Consider the following 20,248-nt stretch of genomic DNA (forward strand, 5'->3'; position numbering starts at 1 on the left):
AAGTTTGTTAATATGCCACAGTATACAGTGGTGTTTAAACTATGAAAAAAAGTAAAACAAAAAGGTTATGGCATAAATTGATATTAAATATTTCATATTCTGTACTATTTCAAGATCATTCATCAAAAAATAAAATCTCTCTCTCATATATGTCACCATTAAGCACATCGAACATAAGTCATTATACAGTATGTGAGTATATATTATTAAATAAATTGTGTGCGCGTGTCTATATATATATATATATATATATATATATATATATATATATATATATATATATATATATTCTATTAAAAAAATATAAAAAAATTAAAATAACCAAAATACAAAATAGAAGTGATAAGAACTGCAAAATATATAAAGAAGATATACTAAGCAATTTTACACACTCATAAATTAAGGAAGAAAAGGGACATTAATAACATTTAGAAAATAAAATATGGTTTTAAATTGCCATCTAGTCTACAAACACCCATTTTGTGCATTTGAATTTGCATATGCAATAAACATTTGATGGGATTTATTCTAAACAGAGGCAATACAACCCTTTACCCTATATCTCACCTGAAACCTCCATCTGCCATCCACCCAGTGTCCCTGCTATGCTGATGGCTAGCGAGCTGATTCTGGTTTTAACCCGTCATATCAAACCGTCCACCTGACAACAACATGCCCATAAAACTATATAGCCTATTATAATTGCACACCCTCTGACTCTCTCTCTATGGATGCATGTGAATCCCTACAATCTGATGGAGGAATGATAGATCACATGCACCAGAGTCCCTTATCCATGCATGAATGCTAGTCTTGCTAGCTATTTCCAAGTGCATCCCAGCCACCTATAACGTAAATCAATCATATGAGATTGTATGAACCGAAGTCTTTGTTAAGCCGTCTATCATATCAGACCCCGAGTGGTTAGTTACCCGTGTCCCCGCTGTCCGTCGTCCCCGCGTCCTCTGATGGTGCTGCCCCGGATAACGGACTCCCATCCCCGGCCTCACACAGGCTGGCCGCCCCTTCAGCCTCCACTTCCATTCAAAATCCCGGGATGAATCCTCCGAGCGAGAGCGCTGCCAACCGATGATAGCGAATATTTCTAAATATACACACCTTTGCCTTCTAATATGACTAGCTGACAAAAAATAATGTGGGAGATTGAGGACTGTTCCTGCGCGTCGTGGTCCTCCTCTCCTCTCTGAGCTGTCATGCACAGGAGTGGGATGTTCGATTCGCGTACGAACCGTTCGTTTGAACAGACTAAATGGTTCAATTGAACCGATTCGCAAAACCACGAACAAATATTTTTGGGCTGGATTTGCACTTTGTCTGTCAGCTAAGGTGATAACTTAGTACTATAAATACAGAAATTGAGAAAGAAATTACGACATATATTCTTAAAGCTTTCTACACGTATTATTAGAGTTTTACAGCCTAGGTTTCAGTAGTATTTCTCGGGGAAAGAGTTTCCCCCAAAAGTGTTGCGACCTATTTTTTACGGTCTATAATTTCGACGCAATGTTGAAGTGACCGAAATCAAAAAGTAACTATATTTTGCCAGGAATTAGAAAACAACTTTTGAAACAATATCTAATAAAACAAAATCTTACTGATAAACAGCGGACTTTTTGAATAAACAATTATTTGAAAATTGTCGTGAACTGAATGAATCGATTCTTAAGAATGAATCGCACTTCTCCACAGAAGCTGCTTAGTGTTTTAATGAGGCTGCTGCTCTCTGTTGGTGAATCAATATAATATTCCAACATCGTTGTTTTCACTGTTGTGGCTGTTCCTACAAAATGTTAATTGATGAACAAACAGCAATATTTTTTTAGTGAAAAAATCTCAGTTTGTATTAAATGAGGCAGTTAGTGTATATAGGCTACACATATTATTGTAAATCTAATACTGTTCTTCAGTATTATAACATTTAAAACCATATTATGGAATTATTATCCCAGTTATGACTTTCCACTTTTCATAGGCACCCAAATATAAAACATTTCAAGCTCATTGCAGACCTATTATAGTAAACCAAACCTAAATATAAAATTTTTGCTAGTTGCCAAAAATGATGTATTAAAAATGGCTCGTTGATACCTACAAAACACATGCACAAATTTTAAAATTAAATGTCTTTGCATTTATTAATAAATGTTAGATAATGACAACATGTTTAGTGCTGAAGAAGTACATATTTTCATGTAAAAGCACAAGGGCAGTGGAAGGAAAGGGGTCTCTCTCTCTCTCTCTCTCTAGACTGACGACTGACGACTGGCCACTGATGATGCTCTCAGGAGGGGTTGCACGCCAAATGCATCAGGTTTGTTTTTTCCTCAAAACGGGTTTCGAAACAAACCATCATTAGTCCGTGAGACAACATCGCTGATAACCAGCTGTCAGTCAGGGAGAATGAAGAGGGGCGGAAAGATGGCATGGGGTCATTTGACAGTCAGCTAATGATGCTCCTTAGAGATATTTGGAAAGATCCTTCTCTACCACCTGAAAGAGACAAAATGACAATATCGCTGTGACAAGTACTCACTGTAGGTAATGGCAAACAAGACCCCATGATAGTTTAGGACTCAAAATTCACTCAATCCAGTCTGAAAACAAAGATTAGTAGAAACTGAATAACGTACGCTTGGATCCTGAAGTGGAGAATATCTCTTCATAACCTGGCCTTCGCGGTTAATGAGGAACTGAAAATAAAATATTGATTTTAAGGATTTATTTTAATGAACTAATGAGTTAACATTCAACATTTAATTAATAAAATACTTTCAATTAGCACAATTCAAAGGAAAAATGCACATACCTTTGTGAAATTCCATTTGATCCCACTATAATGGAATAAAAACAACATTCAATACATTTAAATATAATTTGTAAAGTTCATCAGCTCTTTTAAATGTATAGTTCACCAAAAAAATTATATACCAAGTTTTTGTCATGAAACTCGAGATGGCGCAGGCTGATGGGTTAGTAAATTCTGTCATAATTTTCCATTATGTAATTTCAAACCCGTAATACTTTCATTCATCTTCGGAAGACAAATTAAGATCTTTTTGATGAAATCTGAGAGATTTCTTTCCCTCCATTAACAGCTACACAACTACAATTTTGGTGCTTCAAAAAGTTCATAAAAAGATTGAAAAACTACTCCATATGAATTGAGCAGTTTAGTCCAACATTTCTGAAGAGACATGACTGCATTATACGATGAACAGATTGAATTTATGCTTTTATTCACATATAAACATTGATCAGCTCAAACGTGCTGTGTAACACGAGAATGAACCTCATTGGTTCTTGTGAAAGCTCAAACATGCTGTGTATGGACAAAAAACAATGGAAGTCAATAGGATCCAAAACTGTTTGGTTACCAGCATTCTTCAGAATATCATCTTTTTCATTTCACAGAAGAAAGACAGTCATACAGGTTTGGAAGGACATGAGGGTGAGTAAATATGGCATGATTATCTGATGAATGATATCAAATAATGATTTATTTATATATCATTTCCAAGTCAGCTATCTGGCAACTCACTTTCCAAAAAATCCTTTCCCATTGGGTTGTTCCTTCAGCCACTTCCACAGAGGATGTGCGGTGTCGCCGTTCACGTTAATCTTACTGAACATATCAAACTCCGCGTTGTAAGACTTGGCGAATTCCTTGATTTGGGAATTGGTTCCTGGTTCCTGAACAAAAATATGTTATTAGACCATGGTGTATTTATTTATTTTAAGAGCATTAAAACGTTTTCGGTTCACGTACCTGATGTCCAAACTGGTTGGATGGGAAGGCCAGGATGCGTAAACCTTTCTCAGCGTACTTGGCGTGCATTTCTGCAAACTGAGAGTAGTTTACCGGGGTTTTGCCTCACTTTGAGGCAACGTTAGTGATGATGACAACTTTTCCCCTAAAATACAGAGTTATTGGGATTTTGTTAGTGTTACAAAATCTGTGACTCTTAAGCGGCGATGCATCATACACTAAACGATTGAGGATACTGTAACATACTCCCAGACTTTTAAGTGGGTTCGAATAGACTCACACAGAAACAGATGCTTTATTGCTAGCCTAGGAGATGCATGACGAATGAAAACAATGTGTTTAAAAATTGACTCAAAATATGAAACATGTTTGATATCCTCCAAGTAGATAGAATTGTAGGCTGAAACTAAAAAAATCAGTCTGTGCCCATCATACACAATGCGGTTTTATGTGAAATCTATAGAAGCTCATTTCCACCATATAAAAAATCATGCTTTTGTAAATCATAATTATGAAATAAAAGTTATCATTATAATGTAAAAAGTTGAAATTAGGAAATTACTGTCATAATTATGACACAAAAAGTGAAAATTATGACATACTTAGTCAATTACAAGATAAAAAGCCATAATTATAAGAGATTCGATTTTTTATTTAAACTTTGTTTATATTACAATCTTGACTTTTACACAATTATCTCATAATTGTGACTTTTATATAAGGATTTATACTTTTTATATAATAGTTTTGACTTTTTGTCATGATTATGACTTAGTATGTCATAATTGTGATTTTTATATCATATTTATGACTTTTGTCAATTTCAACTCATTATTTGAACTTTTCATCTCATAATTTAAATTTATTTTTATCTTAATATTGACTTGATATAATTTCAACTTTTCAGAATTTTAACTTGTTGTCATAACTGACTTTGTCATATTTATGACTGTCATAAATGTGACATTTGCCAATTTCGACTCAATTTAATCAATAATTTTTACTTTTCATCTCATAATTTTAACTTTTTTTCTGTCATAATTTTTTTCACTTTTTGTATCATAAAAAGTGAAAAATTCATTTTATAATTTATCATCTCATAATTTCAAATTTTTATATCATAATTTTAACATTTTATATAATAATTTAAACTTTTTATCTCGTCATTTTGACTTTGTCATAACTGTGGCTTTTTTCAATTTCGACTCAATTCATCTCAATTTTATATAAAAATGTTGACTTTTCCTATCGTAATTTCAACTTTTTAATATCATAATTTTGACTTTATATATAATTTCAACTTTTCATCTTGTAATTTTGACCTTTTGTCATAACTGACACTGTCATATTTATGATTTAATGCCATACATGTGACTTTTGTCAATTTTTATTCAATTCATCTTATAATTGTGACTTTTCAAAACTTTTTTATATCATAATTTTGACTTTTTGTATCATAATATAAACTTTTTATCTTGACTTTTTGTCATATTTATGATGTCATACTTGTGACTTGTCAATTTGGACTCAATTCATCTCATTATTTTATAACATCATTTTGACTTTTTGTATCATAATTTAAACTTTTAATCAAAAAAATGCAACGTCTTGTCATAACTATGACTTTTACGTCAATTCAGACTGTCAATTCATCTCATAATTTCACATTTTCAGCTCATAATTTTAACTTTTTGAAATGTAGTTTTTTATGTGGTCGAAATAGGATTGAATGGAAATCTGTCAACTCCAGTAACCCAAAATCTGCAGACTGACTTTCACTGGTTAGCGTCGACTCCTCCAGACTGCAAATACACTGGACTTTATTTCGGCTTTGAACAAACTTTTCACTTAAGATAAAATCTTGACATTGCTCATTTCCATCTCACCTGTATTTTTCCAGGGAAACTTCATTGCCGTCTATATCCGTGACTGTGAAGTCATAAATGGATTTGGCAGTTTGCCAGTCCTCTAACTGTCCAGACTGAGAAAAAAAACAAGTATACAGTGGAATATATTTGAATACATGCACATGTAAATGAAAAACAACAAACAAAAACCTTGGTTTGTAACATCTTCAAACAAAGGGTACATACAAAAAGTATTTAAATTCCAACTAAATCCATGTTTACATTCATAAATTTCAAAACCATTCTTACCATTGTCTGCAACACTAGGGAGAAAACGACAGCAGAGCCTAAGAAACGCATGGCTGCCTTCCAGTACTAACTACTGAAACGGCAGGCAGCGTGTTCACTCAAATCCTCTTTGCTAAGTTCCTTATGTTCGAGAAACACTTAAAACCCTTCATATATAGGGCTCCAAATAATTATTAACGTGATACGGAGGCTGTTTCTTCCTTATAGGTTGAATTTTTGCTGACTATACTTTAGGTCATACATGCGGGGTATTTGATAATAGATACAGTTGAGGTCAAAGGTCATTGGGTGATGATCTTACACAACCTGAGAAAGCTGATAGCTTAATGCGCATGTTGGCACTTGGTCCACATACCAGATAACTTGCTGATGTATCATTACATAAATTATACTATTTCTAAAATGTAGTAGAATAGTAAACAACATTTGATATTTCATTATGGATATTAACTTCCAGGGATAGATTCATGCTGCAAGGATATAATAATAGTATGAAATATAAATAAAATGTTTTCACTCGCAATAATGGCAATAAAATATTCAGGAACATATTAACACTAACTAAAAGGTACTTTGGCATTAGTTAATGGCATTTTTGGACATGCACCAAGGTTGTGTAATATCTTTGGACTTATGTTCTGATAAGTAGTAGCCTATTTATTTTATGTATCAATATAAATATAACAGTTAGACACATGATGCTTTTGTAATGGATATATAATGGATACAAAAATATAAACAATCTATTTGAAATAGAAACAGCCTATTAACCACGTTTCTAGTGATGTATGCCAAAAATAAAAAAGGGGGAACATATATATTATTATTGTTGTTGTTATTGCGCATTATTTAAATAACAGATAAGGGACTGGCACAGAGACTAAACACATAAATACAGAGAAAATAGACTCTCATCTTGCACAATAGGACTGAGTGTTTGTGTACTGATTAAACATTTACAAACCCCCCGTAATTATGCAGCACAGCCTATTTACCAGATTACGTAATATGATTTAGATTAGCAGTTTCAGAAGTATTTAACTATACGATACCGTTGCACCAATGATCCCACTGCTCGATAAAACCCCGAACAGCAAAACACGATGGATAAAACCCATTTTTGTTCTTTACGCTTTGTTAAGTCCAGTGGTGATGCCTAACTTTGAAATGAACGAATTGTTCCATGAACCAATACAACCCAATTCACTGAAAATAACCGGTTCATTATGTAGTTCTCGATGTCTGATTCATTATGGCAAACTAAAGAGGACACATTAATTACAATAAAACGTAATAAATTAAAACTCCACATTAACAGCAATATGTACCTACACCCTTTGTTTGAACATTTTAGTGAACATATTATGATGCTCTAGTAATCTAAATGCTCAGGGACTACAAAAGAATCAATTCATTATTTTGTGAACCGGTTCTTTGAAACGAACTGTTCGAAAGAACCTATTCTGAAATCACACGCATGTCCCACATGAAAATCCAAATAACCAGAAATGTTTCTGGATTGTTACAATACTACATTTTTTTTTTATTATTTGTTTTTAGAATAAATCGATAACGATAAATGAATGAAGATTAGCTCTAATGTGTAAAAAAAACACCTATCTGATTAAATATAGAATGTATTGGCTATTATAAACATATTATATATTTGAATGACCTGAAATCGATTAGTAAAAGCTTATACATTTTCAAAAACATTTAAGTGCGTATTGTTTTGTACATATGTAATCAAAGGGCGCATTGTATTTAGGATGTGGCGTAACGTCCGACGTCATACACACGCGACATCAGCGGGACGCAAACGTGCAGTGCAAGGATCGCTTCAGCCTTCTGTTTTGATCATAATATTTTTGTATTAATCATATTTTTAGGGCGATATGGATGATGAGGAAGAGACTTACAGACTATGGAAAATTAGGAAAACTATAATGCAGGTAAATACAAATAAATATAACTTGCTTATTGTGTAATATAAACGATGCTACGTAGACAGTTTATTGTAACGCGTAACGTTATTCTGATCTTAAAACAAGTACACATTTAAACAACACAATATGTAATGCTATTATTGTGTATATCTTTTCGGTGTAGCTTTGCCATGATCGTGGTTATCTGGTGACGCAAGATGAGTTGGATCAGACTCTTGATGAGTTCAGAAGCCAGTTTGGAGACAAACCCAGTGAGGGTCGACCACGACGAACCGACCTCACTGTCCTTGTCGCCCACAACGACGATCCAACCGACCAGATGTTTGTGTTCTTCCCTGGTATGTTGTATCTTCAACAACAGCCCTGTTAAACGCTTCCATTTCGCACTATTGATGGATGTTTGATATAGCTGGAATGTCCATGACTGGTTATATATCATATTTGTAATCTTTCAGAGGAACCAAAGGTTGGCATCAAAACCATAAAGATGTATTGCCAGCGTATGCAAGAAGAAAACATCACTCGGGCCATCATTGTTGTCCAGATGGGCATGACACCCTCCGCCAAACAGGTAAGCCAGACAAGCATATTCATACATGGATACTGTAAAAGGAATTACAGATTCTATGTCTTGGAAGTAGGACCAAATTAAATTGCACTGAAAAATATAATCTGAGCAAGTAACATGATTGCCTCTTTTACTCTGACTGGCTGAGGGGAAAAAAAGCATTAGTTACCGACGGTGGTTGAGTCTAACGATCACTAACTCTTATCACATCAAGCTGTGCAAATAATTATTATCATAATACTTTTTTTTTTTTTTTTAATTGTTAAAGTTGGGGTAAGTGATATGATATCTGGTAACCGTTGTTAATATTTCAAATCACCAAAACAAACACGCCCCTACCCCCAAAAAGGGTCTTGGCCCTATTTTGATAGCTCCGCCTCACACATACGTAACCCAGGCAACGACTACGGCAGAATCTCTGTGTAACTAATCCAGGTCGAATATTCAATGAAAAAGTGTCCCCTTCTATCACAAAAACACAAACCGTTCTCATGAACAACTCTATAGTACACGAGCCGACAGTCCAACTAACGACATATTACAATTATGACAAGATTAGAGTTATAGTGAGTGATCACAAAACACAAACCGTTCTCATGAACAATTCGATAGAACATGAGCCGACAGTCCAACTAACGACATATTACAGTTATGACAAGATAAGAGTTATAGCGATTACAAAACACAAACAATTCTCATTGACAAGTCGATAACGTTCGTATACAAGGTCGATAGTCCAGCTAACAACATATTACAATTATGACTGGATAAGGGTTATATAGATCATGAAAAGAGGAAACAAACATACATTGGGAGTATAGTATCTTACCTGTCGGACACATTTTGTGAGCTGACGCTTGAAACCTTGAAACACTGAGGAGATTTAGATGCTCCATACGGTGTAGAAATGAACAGGTCTGTTTCATCGCAGAAGTGAGCCACAATACGATCGCAAATGGACAAACAAGCAAACATGACACATGAGCATATTCAAGCAAAAGCAGCATATATTAGTTCTTTCTTGGCTAATGTCCGTCCTGTGTGACTCGTGTTTTGAATAATGACGCGCACAGAGCCTGTCTCACCATAGACACGCCCCTTACCTGCTGATTGGCTACAAGTTTGTTATTCCACTCGGCCCGAGTCCTTTTTCTAAAACGGTTTTGAAATAACACTTACCCCACCTTTAATATTAACAACAGCAGCAATGCGTGACCATGTGTAATAGCGTTACCTGTAATTTCAATTTCTGTACAGTCTAATGTTTTGCTTTTGACTATGAGTGAATCTTCAGTTGTCACTGATTGTCATTTAGACTTTTCTGGATTACAATCCGCCATCCGAATTAAATGATTCCAGCTGCTGTGAGAAAATGCTATAAATGATCCACCACCTGCATCATCCTCACATGCGATAACCTACTAGCTGGGACTCCTCCTTTATGCATACAGTAATGACACAAAGAAGAAATCACATAAGTTATAACACATTATTATGAGCTTACCTTTGTAAATCAGGTAAGGTAAGGAGATAGTTTTGAACACTGGCTGTTTATGTACTCATTTTGATTTTGGATGATTTTTAAACATGTTTTGTTCCAATGAATCTTCACAGATGACCACATACCTCATTTCAAGCATTTAACCAAAAAACCATCGACTTCAGAACGACGGATCCAGAAGTGTTAAAATTAGTTTTTTGAGTTTGGCCTACAAAATACATCATATGTTTTGTCTTTCACATTTCAGTCTCTGGTAGACATGGCGCCAAAGTACATACTTGAGCAGTTTCTCCAGCAGGAGCTTCTAATCAACATTACTGAACACGAGGTGAGAACAAACCGGCATTTTAACATGGACTTTAGGCACGGTTTAGATTTAGCTAGCTGTTATTCAATAACAATTTGCTTTTTATTTTTTTCAGCTTGTTCCAGAGCACATAGTGATGACTAAAGAGGAAGTAACCGAGTTGCTGGCGCGGTAGTATCCTTTTGTATCTCCTGGATATAGTCATGTTTCTCTGCACACACACTTCAATGGTTTAGACGTATCTTTAGTAGGGGTGTGCCATATCATATCGTCCGCGATAATACTTGTATAAATGTTTACATGATAGTCATATCGCGATATCAATGATATAGCGGCGTGATGACGTATGGCGCATTTACTTTCCCTATCATGCACAACAACACCTGTCTGAGTGAGAAGAGCACGAAGATCAGCATGTCAGCCTCCGATGATGATTATTTAGTACCTAAAAGGGAGCTATTTGGTTACAAGAGGTCAGCTCTCTTTACAACTGATTTTGATGTTTGCCACGCAATATTTAACTGGAAGGGTAACATTGACATTTATTTTTGTCAGTTATGACTTTAGTTAGATCTAGCATTGTGCACGCTTCGAATGAGACACAGAGATAAAGTAGTGTATAAAGTAATATGTTTATTTGAATGAATGGATTATAGCATTTATTTTAATTATAGAGAGAGAGAGAGAGAGACATACATACATGAGTGACTGTGTCTGTTCAGCGTCACTCTTAACATTGCAGATGTGCGTTTATTACTTTAAAATAGCGAGTAACCCCATCATTGCTGTGAAAGATAATGTAGTGATCCAGTAGCTTAGATATTTTGTTGCTAAAAGTTGCGGGGCAGTGTTGATAACTAGCTTCCGTGCTCCTGAATCTGCAGCGCGATCTCTGTATGCGAGTGACGTGTGTGTGTGTGTGTGCGCGCGCGCTTCATAATGAAAACGGCTAATTCAGAACAGTATTTTAGCTAACTTGGAATTACCTCTGCTATTGTACACCTTCCCAATCAGAATTGAATATTCAGACAGACCATGGCATAAATTACTTTAGTTATTGCTAAACTAAATGTTATATAAGCTAGGCCTATATATATATATAAAAAGATTTCCAGTGAAAACACTAGTAACTTGTACCTTATGTCAAGTAGCTTTACACTTTGAATTAAATATTCTCTCATCAATGACATAAGCTCATTGGAAAAGGATAAACAATGCCTTTAATTTTATTTGTAATAATAAATGCTGCTGGCTTCCAGCTGCAATAACCAATAAAACTTTGTTCCATATATTTTTTGCTATATCTTCATAAATATCATTATCGCAAATATTCCTGAAATATCGTGATATAATTTTGAGGCTATATCGCACACCCCTAATCTTTAGTGGTAGCTTCAGATTGGATATTTCTGGTTAGCCTTAACCAGCTCCTCTTAAGCAAACTAAAGGAAAGCCAGCTTCCCAGAATTCAAGCTGGGGATCCTGTTGCCCGTTACTTTGGCTTGAAAAGAGGACAGGTAGGAAATCGATCTGATGTGGTTTTCATATTTTTGACATCTCTGAAAATATTAGGTGTAAGTAACTTGTGCCGTGTTTTTCAGGTTGTTAAGATCATCCGACCGAGTGAAACTGCTGGACGGTACATCACATACAGACTGGTCCAGTAACCCTTGTGAAGTCAGTATTTCTGTTGTAGTTCATTAGAGTGTAGGGTTGGGAATCATTCACATTTTAATGTGGTTTTAAATTCAAGCACAAGATGCAAATATTGTGCACAAACACTGAATTGAGTTCTTCTGCATCACCTTGTGCTTCAATGGACAATTACACAAAATATCCTTGTAAACTCATTGGGTTGTGTCTTAAGTGAACAAACAGCTGAGAAAGAAAACGCACGTGTAACTGTATATTGGATCCATGTAATTGGTCTTAAAGGGTTAGTTCACCCAAAAATGAAATTGATGTCATTACTGACTCACCCTAATGTCGTTCCACACCCATAAGTCCTCCGTTCATCTTCAGAACACAGTTTAAAATATTTATATTTAATCCGAGAGCGTATCTGAGGCCCCGTCTACACGGAGACCCGTTTAGCTGTATACGTATAAATCTTGTACCGTATCAGCGTTTCGTCCACACGGATCCGGCGTTTTAGAAGCATGAATCCGATATTTTTCGAAACCGGGTCCCAAAGTGGGTAAATCTGAAAACTAGGGCTGCAGCTATCGATTCTTTTTGTAATCGATTAATCTACCACTTAATCGATCGATTAATCGGATAATAATTACTTTTTCTTTATTAAAAAGCAATAAGAGACAATAAGACGGGTATCTTAAAATTAACATCTAATTTGTCTTCTTTTTAGAAAAATTAAGTTTTATTGCTGAAATTGCATACATTAATAACTGTGAAACTAAACAATTTTAATGCATACAATTGCCATATATTAAATAAAAATCTATTTCAAATTACTTTAAAAAGGTAAACATAGTTCAATCTAAAACTAAACCTACAACCAATAAATCTAAATAGTAGTAATATAAATAACAATAATGCCAATATAAATAATATAAATATTCTATAAATTCTATATAATATAAATATTCTAATATTCTATAAATAATATAAATAACTAAACATTGTATTTATGTTGTGCAACTTAACTTTCATGTATCAGCTTCAGCTCAGGCATGACATAAGCATTTACTGTCTTATTTACTCCTTTACTGAAGCAAAACATATTGGACAGGTTAACTTGGAACAAGAGATGTGCGGATCAGCTCTATCGTCACCGAATCAGCTGTTAGAAACAAACCATCCACCAGCACCCGGTAGTCACAACTTCAAATCCTCCGTGTTAAGCGTGATGCTATCGTGACATATTAGCTACACTGAAGTAGGTTGCTAAACAAAACAAAAAATTATTTTGGCAAAATTACATTTACATAAACCAGGGTCGACAACCTATACATCACACGGAGGAATAACCGCTAGAACGTGATCAAACGCGAGATATGTTTAATTCAGTTAAAGTACATCACACATGCTGATCTTTTGAGCTAATCATTCATCATTGTAACACAGCTTGTTTTAAGTTAGTAGCTATAAATTAGGGCTGGACGATATGGCCAAAATTTATATCACGATATATTTCTTAATTTTGGTCGATACGATATAATTTCGATATCGATATGAACTATATAAAAGCTTTAGAAAAACGACCAAGAACTGCCACAAAGGATTTCTGTACCTACAAACTTCTGACAAATTAATTTGCCAAGTCTATGAAACCTCCTCCTATAAAACTATATAATATTTTAGAAATAAAAACGGTACAAATAATGTTCACCTTTTATTTGTATTTAGCCTTTATACGAACAAGAAATGTGAAATCACCATCAAATAAACAAGACTCTCACTTCGCAGACGCAGTTTATTGAGCATTTTCTTTTAAGTTAAATTTCAGTGAAGAACGATTCATAGCGCTATATTTTCCTTTAATGCAAAACTATAGACCTTTATCTACTGATGCACAAAAAAATAAATAAAATAAGACTCAATTCAGTGGCCTATTTGTGCTCTGTTTGAGATGAGTGCACGCTGCTTTTTGCAAGGCTTTAAACAGGAGAAAATGATACATTTTCGTGAAGCCATGTCTGACCGTCTTTCACAACCTTTGAAAGGTAATTTAAACAAGAATGAACGCATTGGTGTTAATACATGACATTGTGTGCAAATGTGGAAAGTATTAAAACAAATGTGCCACTTGCCTCTTACATAAATAGTCTACATGGATTATTTGTAACGCTTGGCATCGTATCGTTAGACATTAGATTGATGCATCTATGTCGATGTATTGTTACACCCCTAGTCGGCACCTCTCCGGCACAAGTTTAATATCAGCCTCATTCGCACGGGATTCGTATTATCTGGGGACCTCTGGGGATTTGTAATAATTGCAGAGAATGTCTGTGATCTTAATCCCGTGCGAATCGGCCATGTCTGTAATTTGTAAAGTAAAAATTCCCCCGCAAATTAGCCTACCTACCATATTTCGCCGAACACCGAGGTCCTGTGATAACATTAGTCCCGTGCGAATCGACATCTCTGTGATTTGGCCAGGATTATGCGGATTCTATATACTTTTTGCAAGCTTTTTTTCTCCCTGTGAGCATTTCTATCTTTATCTTTCACGAAGAATAAAGTCTGCATTCATAATGCGCACCGTTAATTCCCGTGCAGCCGCGCCCACACGGATTATACTTTCACTTTAGAATGAGTATCAATTTGAGAGTAATCTGATTGAATGGTGTGTTTAATATTAACATCAATACTGTTCTGAATGAAAAACATAACAGAACAGTAGGCCTATAGTACAATGACAATCTTGTTTAAATAGGCGCTTTTACATTTAGTTTTGAAACTGAATCTATTGTCAGCTTCCTACTCGTGATAAATGAAATCTGATTTCTGCCGCTGGTCTGAGCTCAGTTCATGGCGTCTGTTCGCTAACTGAACGAAATTATATTTATTTATTAGGCTACTGTAAAATAATCAAAACGATATCGATGCCTGTTTATGATTTCATACAGCTATCTATAACGAACATCATATCCGGGAGAAGTCAGTAAATTCGAGTAAAATCACAGGCTTTGCTTATCCCGTGCGAATGCGCCACGCAAAACTCAGATGTGGGGAGTCATTTCCAAATCACAGAGGTCCCTAGATAATACTAATCCCGTGCGAATAGTGCTTTAGATAGACGAACCACTTCCACGCCACTAAAGAAAGTTAGTCTTTCTTCTCTTATCAACTATTTATTTCTCTTTACTTGTGGAAGCTCGTTCAGTCACATTTGTGTTGCGGTCAGGGAAACTCTCTTTGTAGCTAAAACGTGCCGCGTTGGATCTATCAGCCTACTACTGCTGAGCACTGGCTGCGTCCGTGGTGTAGGCCTACGTCATCACGCAAGAAGCCAATCGTGTTCTGCTCTTTCTGATGGCATGCGCCCTGAACGTCAGTCATATCGAAATATCGGAAATGTGTTTAAAAATCATATCACCGTTATTGAAAAAAATTATATCGCGATATATATTGATATTGAATTATTGTCCAGCCCTACTATAAATATGATTAAAGTGTGATATTTAAATTACACAAATCAATGAAAGCACACAGCTCTGAGCTCTGAAAGCACGAGCGCTGCTCATCACACACACACACACGCGCGCGCGCGCGCAGCTTGTTCTGATATTTGTTGCGCCTAGTATTGAGAACATCTAATGGTGCATTTCGAAGATATTATCAAGTAGGATATATAAAGTCTCATTAAAGATTTCACACACATCACAATGACGGTGATCCATGTGCAAAGCTGCAAACTCCATCGCGTTCATGTGTTTTGAGTTGCTCTTATCTCCTCAGCTGACGCGTGAACTGCCGCAAATGAAACTTAAATGTTCAGCGTCGCATCCTGAAGCTCAACACACAGTTTTCTCCATTTAAAAACAGCGATATTAAATGATATTACCAGTGCTGATGCCCGCCCGCTCTCTCTCGCATTGCGGTCTTTGGATCTCGACATGAGCTGAAAACGAAAGTTAAAGAACGACACGCATTCATTGCGTTTTAGCGTGATATGAGAGTTCCGCGTCTTTATTAAAATCAACATATTAACGATTTCTCTCATCCACCTGCAATGTTTGGGATGTTTATGCACCTGAACCGCGGATATAACCGCAATCCGCTCATACTCCGAGTCCTTACACAAAAAATGTCTTTCTGCAAAATCTGTGTGTAGTTAAATGGACTAAGCGAAGCGTCGAGGCAGATGATTTTGCCTCGAGGATTTTTTTGATTCGATTAACTCGATGAATCGTTTCAGCCCTACTGAAAACGATCATCTTCCGTTTTCGTGTGTACAGCGAATTTGTATATTTTCTGAAACGGTGATGTCATCACACTACATCCAGCACGGTGAAGAGTTAAAGGGATACAATTACGGGCACTGGGCATGCGAGTTTTTAGTGTATTTCTGTGGCAGAATTACAGCGCCACACACTGGCCTGGCATGCAAACTACATTATTTTAGTCAGTTTTCCTAATCTTGTGTGGACGTAGATATTTCTTGAAACGAGGGAAAAAAAGATCGTATTGGGAAAGCGCTGGCTTCATGTGGACGGGGCCTAAGTGTAGGCACACTATACTGTCCATATCCAGAAAAGGAATAAAAACATCAAAGTAGTCCATATGTGACATCAGTTAGTTAGAATGTCTTGAAGCATCGGAAATACATTTTGTTCCAAAAATATCAAAAACTACGACTTTATTCAGCATTGTCTTCTCTTCCGTGTTTGTGTTCAAACCTCAAATAAAGATTCAAACGGTTATGAATCAGCTTATTGATTCATGATTTGGATCACATGTCAAACTGCTGAAATCACATCAATCAATCTGCTGATTCATGACCGTTTGCTATTTTTGAACCAAAATGTTTTGATGCTTCAAGAGATTCTAATTCTATATCACGTGTGAGGATGTTAGAGGTGGAGATTTAGAGCCTACTCTCACATCACTTGATATAATTAAACTAATCAATTTGATGGTGGATCCAAAAAGATTCAAATGACAATCACTAGAGACAACTGGATGTTCATCCATTGTAAATTCAAAATACTTCAGAGTGGCTACAGAAAAAAAGAAAAGAAAAAAAAGAGACTTCACCTGGGCCTATGCGAAAACAAGGATAAAAAGGGATTTGGCACAAACTGGTTTTTCAGCTTTTTTTCCTGCTGGACAGGGAAGACATTTCAATGGTTAAATTAGGCTATGTAACAGTAGCTACACTTTAATTCATACAGTTAGTTTTCTTTGTGCTTTTCTCGTTTTGCTAATTATTTTCTGCTAGCTAAGAGGGAGCAATTCACTCCACATAAATTTTTTGGTACAAGACGATTAGAAATTAGACTGCACCGAAATGAAAACTAAATTACAGGTAGCCCTAATACACATTAAATGTTGTTACGCAATTTGCTGACAAAGTATAATTTGTACGGTTTGACGTCATATGATAAACGATCGTTAGATTTAATCTTCACTATTTATTGCAATGCTTTTCCCCCCTTAGCTGGTCAGAACAAAATGGATGTTGGCTACTTACTTGTTCAGATGGCATTCTTGTGTTGGTCATACTTTCAAACAGTAGAGTCTGATTCCTCCGTGCTGTGCTGTGCCGAAGCACAACTCGCGTAAAGTTGATCATTCTGCAAATAACTGCAGTTGCAGATTTCGAACTGAGATGGTGACAAAGATGAAAAACTACGGACTGCAGCTTTGAGGATTAATCTATTTATTCATAAAAAAACTAAAACTATGTAGTGGTGTTATACATTTTCAATTTCTGAGCTGTTTACTTGTATTCGTTTATGCTATTGCTAGTTTGCATATGCTATTGTAACATATGCAAACTTTATCTTTAGACTAATATCAATTTCAAACATTAGTTCTTTAGGAGGCTCATTTTTGTTCATGGTATTAAGCAACAGCATGTTTTGTATGAAGAAAAATGTGTTTATTTTAATTGGAATCATTAATTCAAATGATACCCAACCCTACTAGTTTGCTTTATGTTTAGCTGTTATACTCTTTCCTCTTACTCCCTGTAATTCTTCTGTCAGTTTTTATTTTAGCATCATTAACATGTATAGTCTTTCATATAAGCATTTAACTTTTTACAAGTACACTTTAATTTAGTTTTAGTAATTGTTTGACTTCAAGTTATTTTAGCACAAACTTTAATAAAAACAGTTATTCTATTTTTTATTCTATTTTTAATTTCCGTTTATGTACATTTCAATTAACATTTTTTTTGGTTAATAATGCTGTAAGTTAATATCATCTTTTCTTTGACAGGTTGAAAATGTTCTCCAACTGCTGAAAGTGAACATGGTCTGAATTTCTTTTTAAATATCTTTCATTTTTTTAACTAATAAATATTGTTCTGTTAGTCAGTCTCTATTTGCGTCATTTCGTTTGACAGCTTGCCATATTACATCTGAACTGTGGGAAGTGGAGAAAAGCAAGTACTCACCACCTTCTTTCTGAAAGCCATTGTCTCAAAGCAAACGTCCACAAGCATAATAAAAACAAGGAAGCTGTGCGCACATGGGCGTTCACTAAATAATCCAAGCACTGTTTACTGCAACACGGATATATTTAACCTCTTCACTAGAACCATTTATAACCATGTCAAGTTAATTTGCATTGCTTATAAATGGTTACAGATTATTTTTGAAAGTTTTTTTTTTATTAAAAGACCAGCACAAACATAGAAAAATGTAACAACCCTGAGTATAAGGTAATCTCATGGGATACAATGCATTGTTTGATTGTTGCCTGATGACACCAGAAGCATACCACTGTTTGTAAAATAAATCTGAAAAACCACTTTAAAAAAACATTTTGCAGGATGTTAAGGCTACGTATTTTAAATATTAAAATGCATGAAAAAATAATAATACATGGAACATCACAAGCAAACCCCAGCGATTTAAACTCAGAGTGCGAGTGTTTTGGTATTGTTACTCTGATTGATATTTAACGCTGCCAGCTGGCTTGTTGGTAGTTCCCCTGTTTCGTCTAACTCCGGTGGCTCGGTCTCAGGGAGGGCAGGGGGCTCGTTTTTTGAGCCAGACGGGCACTGAAGCTTCACCAGAAGGACGGGCGAACTCGTATGGGCTTCTGTGGTCTCGTCGATTACCTGATCTGTAGGGCTAGGGGGCTGGAGTTCACTTCTGCCCTCATCCTCATCTGGATCAGAATCAGAGTCCAGACTTTGTTCCAGAGAACCAGGGGTTCCTGTAGAACTCTCTGATGAGACATGATAAAGGATTAAGCATTTCTCATGTACTTTTCAAAGACTAAAAATAGTAGTTTATAGATAGACAAATAAAATATGAATACATTTAAAGGAATACAGCAAAGTCAAATACACTTTAAAACAACTTAAATGAGTAAATTAACATTTAAAAATGGCAGTTATTTTAACTAAACTACTAACTAAAATAAATAAAATGCAAAACATTAAAAAAAAAAACGAATATGAATAAAACGGTCAAATAATATACAATTAAAAATGAACAAACTACTAGCAATGGTAATATTTAAAGGGTTAGTTCACCCAAAAATGAAATTTATGTGAAATTAATGACACCCTAATGTTCTACACCCGTAAGACCTCCGCTCATCTTCAGAACACAGTTTAAGATATTTTATATTTAGTCTGAGCGTGTATCTAAGTGTAGGCACACTATACTGTCCATGTCCAGAAAGGGAATAAAAACATCATCAAAGTAGTCCATATGTGACATCAGTTAGAATCTCTTGAAGCATCGAAAATACATTTTGGTCCAAAAATAACAAAAACTACGACTTTATTCAGCATTGTCTTCTCTTCCGCGTTTGTTTTCGAACCTCAAATAAAGATTCAAACGGTCATGAATCAGTAAATCGATCAATGATTCGGATCACGTGTCAAACTGCTGAAATCACGTGACACTGGCAATCCGAATCATTGATCAATCCGCTGATTCATGACCGTTTGAGTCTTTATTTGAGGTTCGAAAACAAACGCGGAAGAGAAGACAATGCTGAATAAAGTGTGTATTTTGTGAACAAAATGTATTTTTCGATGCTTCAAGAGATTGTAATTAACTAACTGATGTCACATATGGACTACTCTGATGATGTTTTTATTCCCTTTCTGGACATGGACAGTATAGTGTGCATACACTTAGATACGCTCTCGGACTAAATATAAAATATCTTAAACTGTGTTCTGAAGATGAACGGAGGTCTTACGGGTGTGGAACAACATTAGGGTGAGTCATCAATGACATAAATTTTATTTTTGGGTGAACTAACCCTTTAAGATAAAAAAATGGATCTAAATATTGAAATGAAATGTGAATATATTTAATATAATT

At 35.3% G+C, this 20,248-nt stretch overlaps 3 protein-coding genes across 6 annotated transcripts in view; 1 reads left to right on the plus strand and 2 right to left on the minus strand.

Moving 5' to 3' along the window:
* gpx4a (glutathione peroxidase 4a) overlaps window positions 1-7,137 on the minus strand; it is a 20,283-nt gene extending 13,146 nt beyond the window's left edge. The window contains exons 1-8 of one of the 3 annotated variants that reach the window (XM_067415870.1): window positions 6,996-7,137; window positions 5,674-5,768; window positions 3,788-3,932; window positions 3,560-3,711; window positions 2,828-2,852; window positions 2,648-2,711; window positions 2,551-2,553; window positions 933-1,141 (exon numbers count right to left, since the gene is read on the minus strand). In XM_067415870.1, the coding sequence (XP_067271971.1) occupies window positions 933-1,141; window positions 2,551-2,553; window positions 2,648-2,711; window positions 2,828-2,852; window positions 3,560-3,711; window positions 3,788-3,932; window positions 5,674-5,768; window positions 6,996-7,061 (759 nt within the window). In that variant the 5' untranslated portion in view covers window positions 7,062-7,137. Of the gene's footprint in view, window positions 1-932; window positions 1,142-2,129; window positions 2,512-2,550; window positions 2,554-2,647; window positions 2,712-2,827; window positions 2,853-3,559; window positions 3,712-3,787; window positions 3,933-5,673; window positions 5,769-5,943; window positions 6,103-6,995 lie in introns of those variants that run through there. The other 2 variants (XM_067415868.1, XM_067415869.1) reach the window with 2 other exon arrangements.
* A 588-nt stretch (window positions 7,138-7,725) lies between these two features.
* On the plus strand, window positions 7,726-18,360 carry polr2eb (RNA polymerase II, I and III subunit E, b). Its single transcript, XM_067415872.1, has 8 exons — window positions 7,726-7,895; window positions 8,053-8,227; window positions 8,345-8,460; window positions 10,206-10,286; window positions 10,381-10,439; window positions 11,704-11,782; window positions 11,867-11,942; window positions 18,177-18,360. The coding sequence occupies exons 1-7, from the start codon at window positions 7,839-7,841 to the stop codon at window positions 11,930-11,932; spliced, it is 633 nt and encodes a 210-aa protein (XP_067271973.1). The 5' UTR covers window positions 7,726-7,838; the 3' UTR covers window positions 11,933-11,942; window positions 18,177-18,360.
* The window catches only part of arhgap45b (Rho GTPase activating protein 45b), a 29,669-nt gene continuing 25,532 nt past the window's right edge, over window positions 16,112-20,248 (minus strand). The window contains exons 23-24 of one of the 2 annotated variants that reach the window (XR_010897882.1): window positions 18,355-19,133; window positions 16,112-17,537 (exon numbers count right to left, since the gene is read on the minus strand). Coding sequence is in view for 1 of the 2 variants with exons in the window: in XM_067415871.1 (XP_067271972.1) it covers window positions 18,820-19,133 (314 nt within the window). In the remaining variant the exon portion in view is untranslated. Of the gene's footprint in view, window positions 17,538-18,354; window positions 19,134-20,248 lie in introns of those variants that run through there. The other variant, XM_067415871.1, reaches the window with a different exon arrangement.

The sequence above is a fragment of the Pseudorasbora parva genome, chromosome 14 (genome assembly GCF_024679245.1).
Source record: "Pseudorasbora parva isolate DD20220531a chromosome 14, ASM2467924v1, whole genome shotgun sequence".
Lineage (NCBI taxonomy): Eukaryota > Metazoa > Chordata > Actinopteri > Cypriniformes > Gobionidae > Pseudorasbora > Pseudorasbora parva.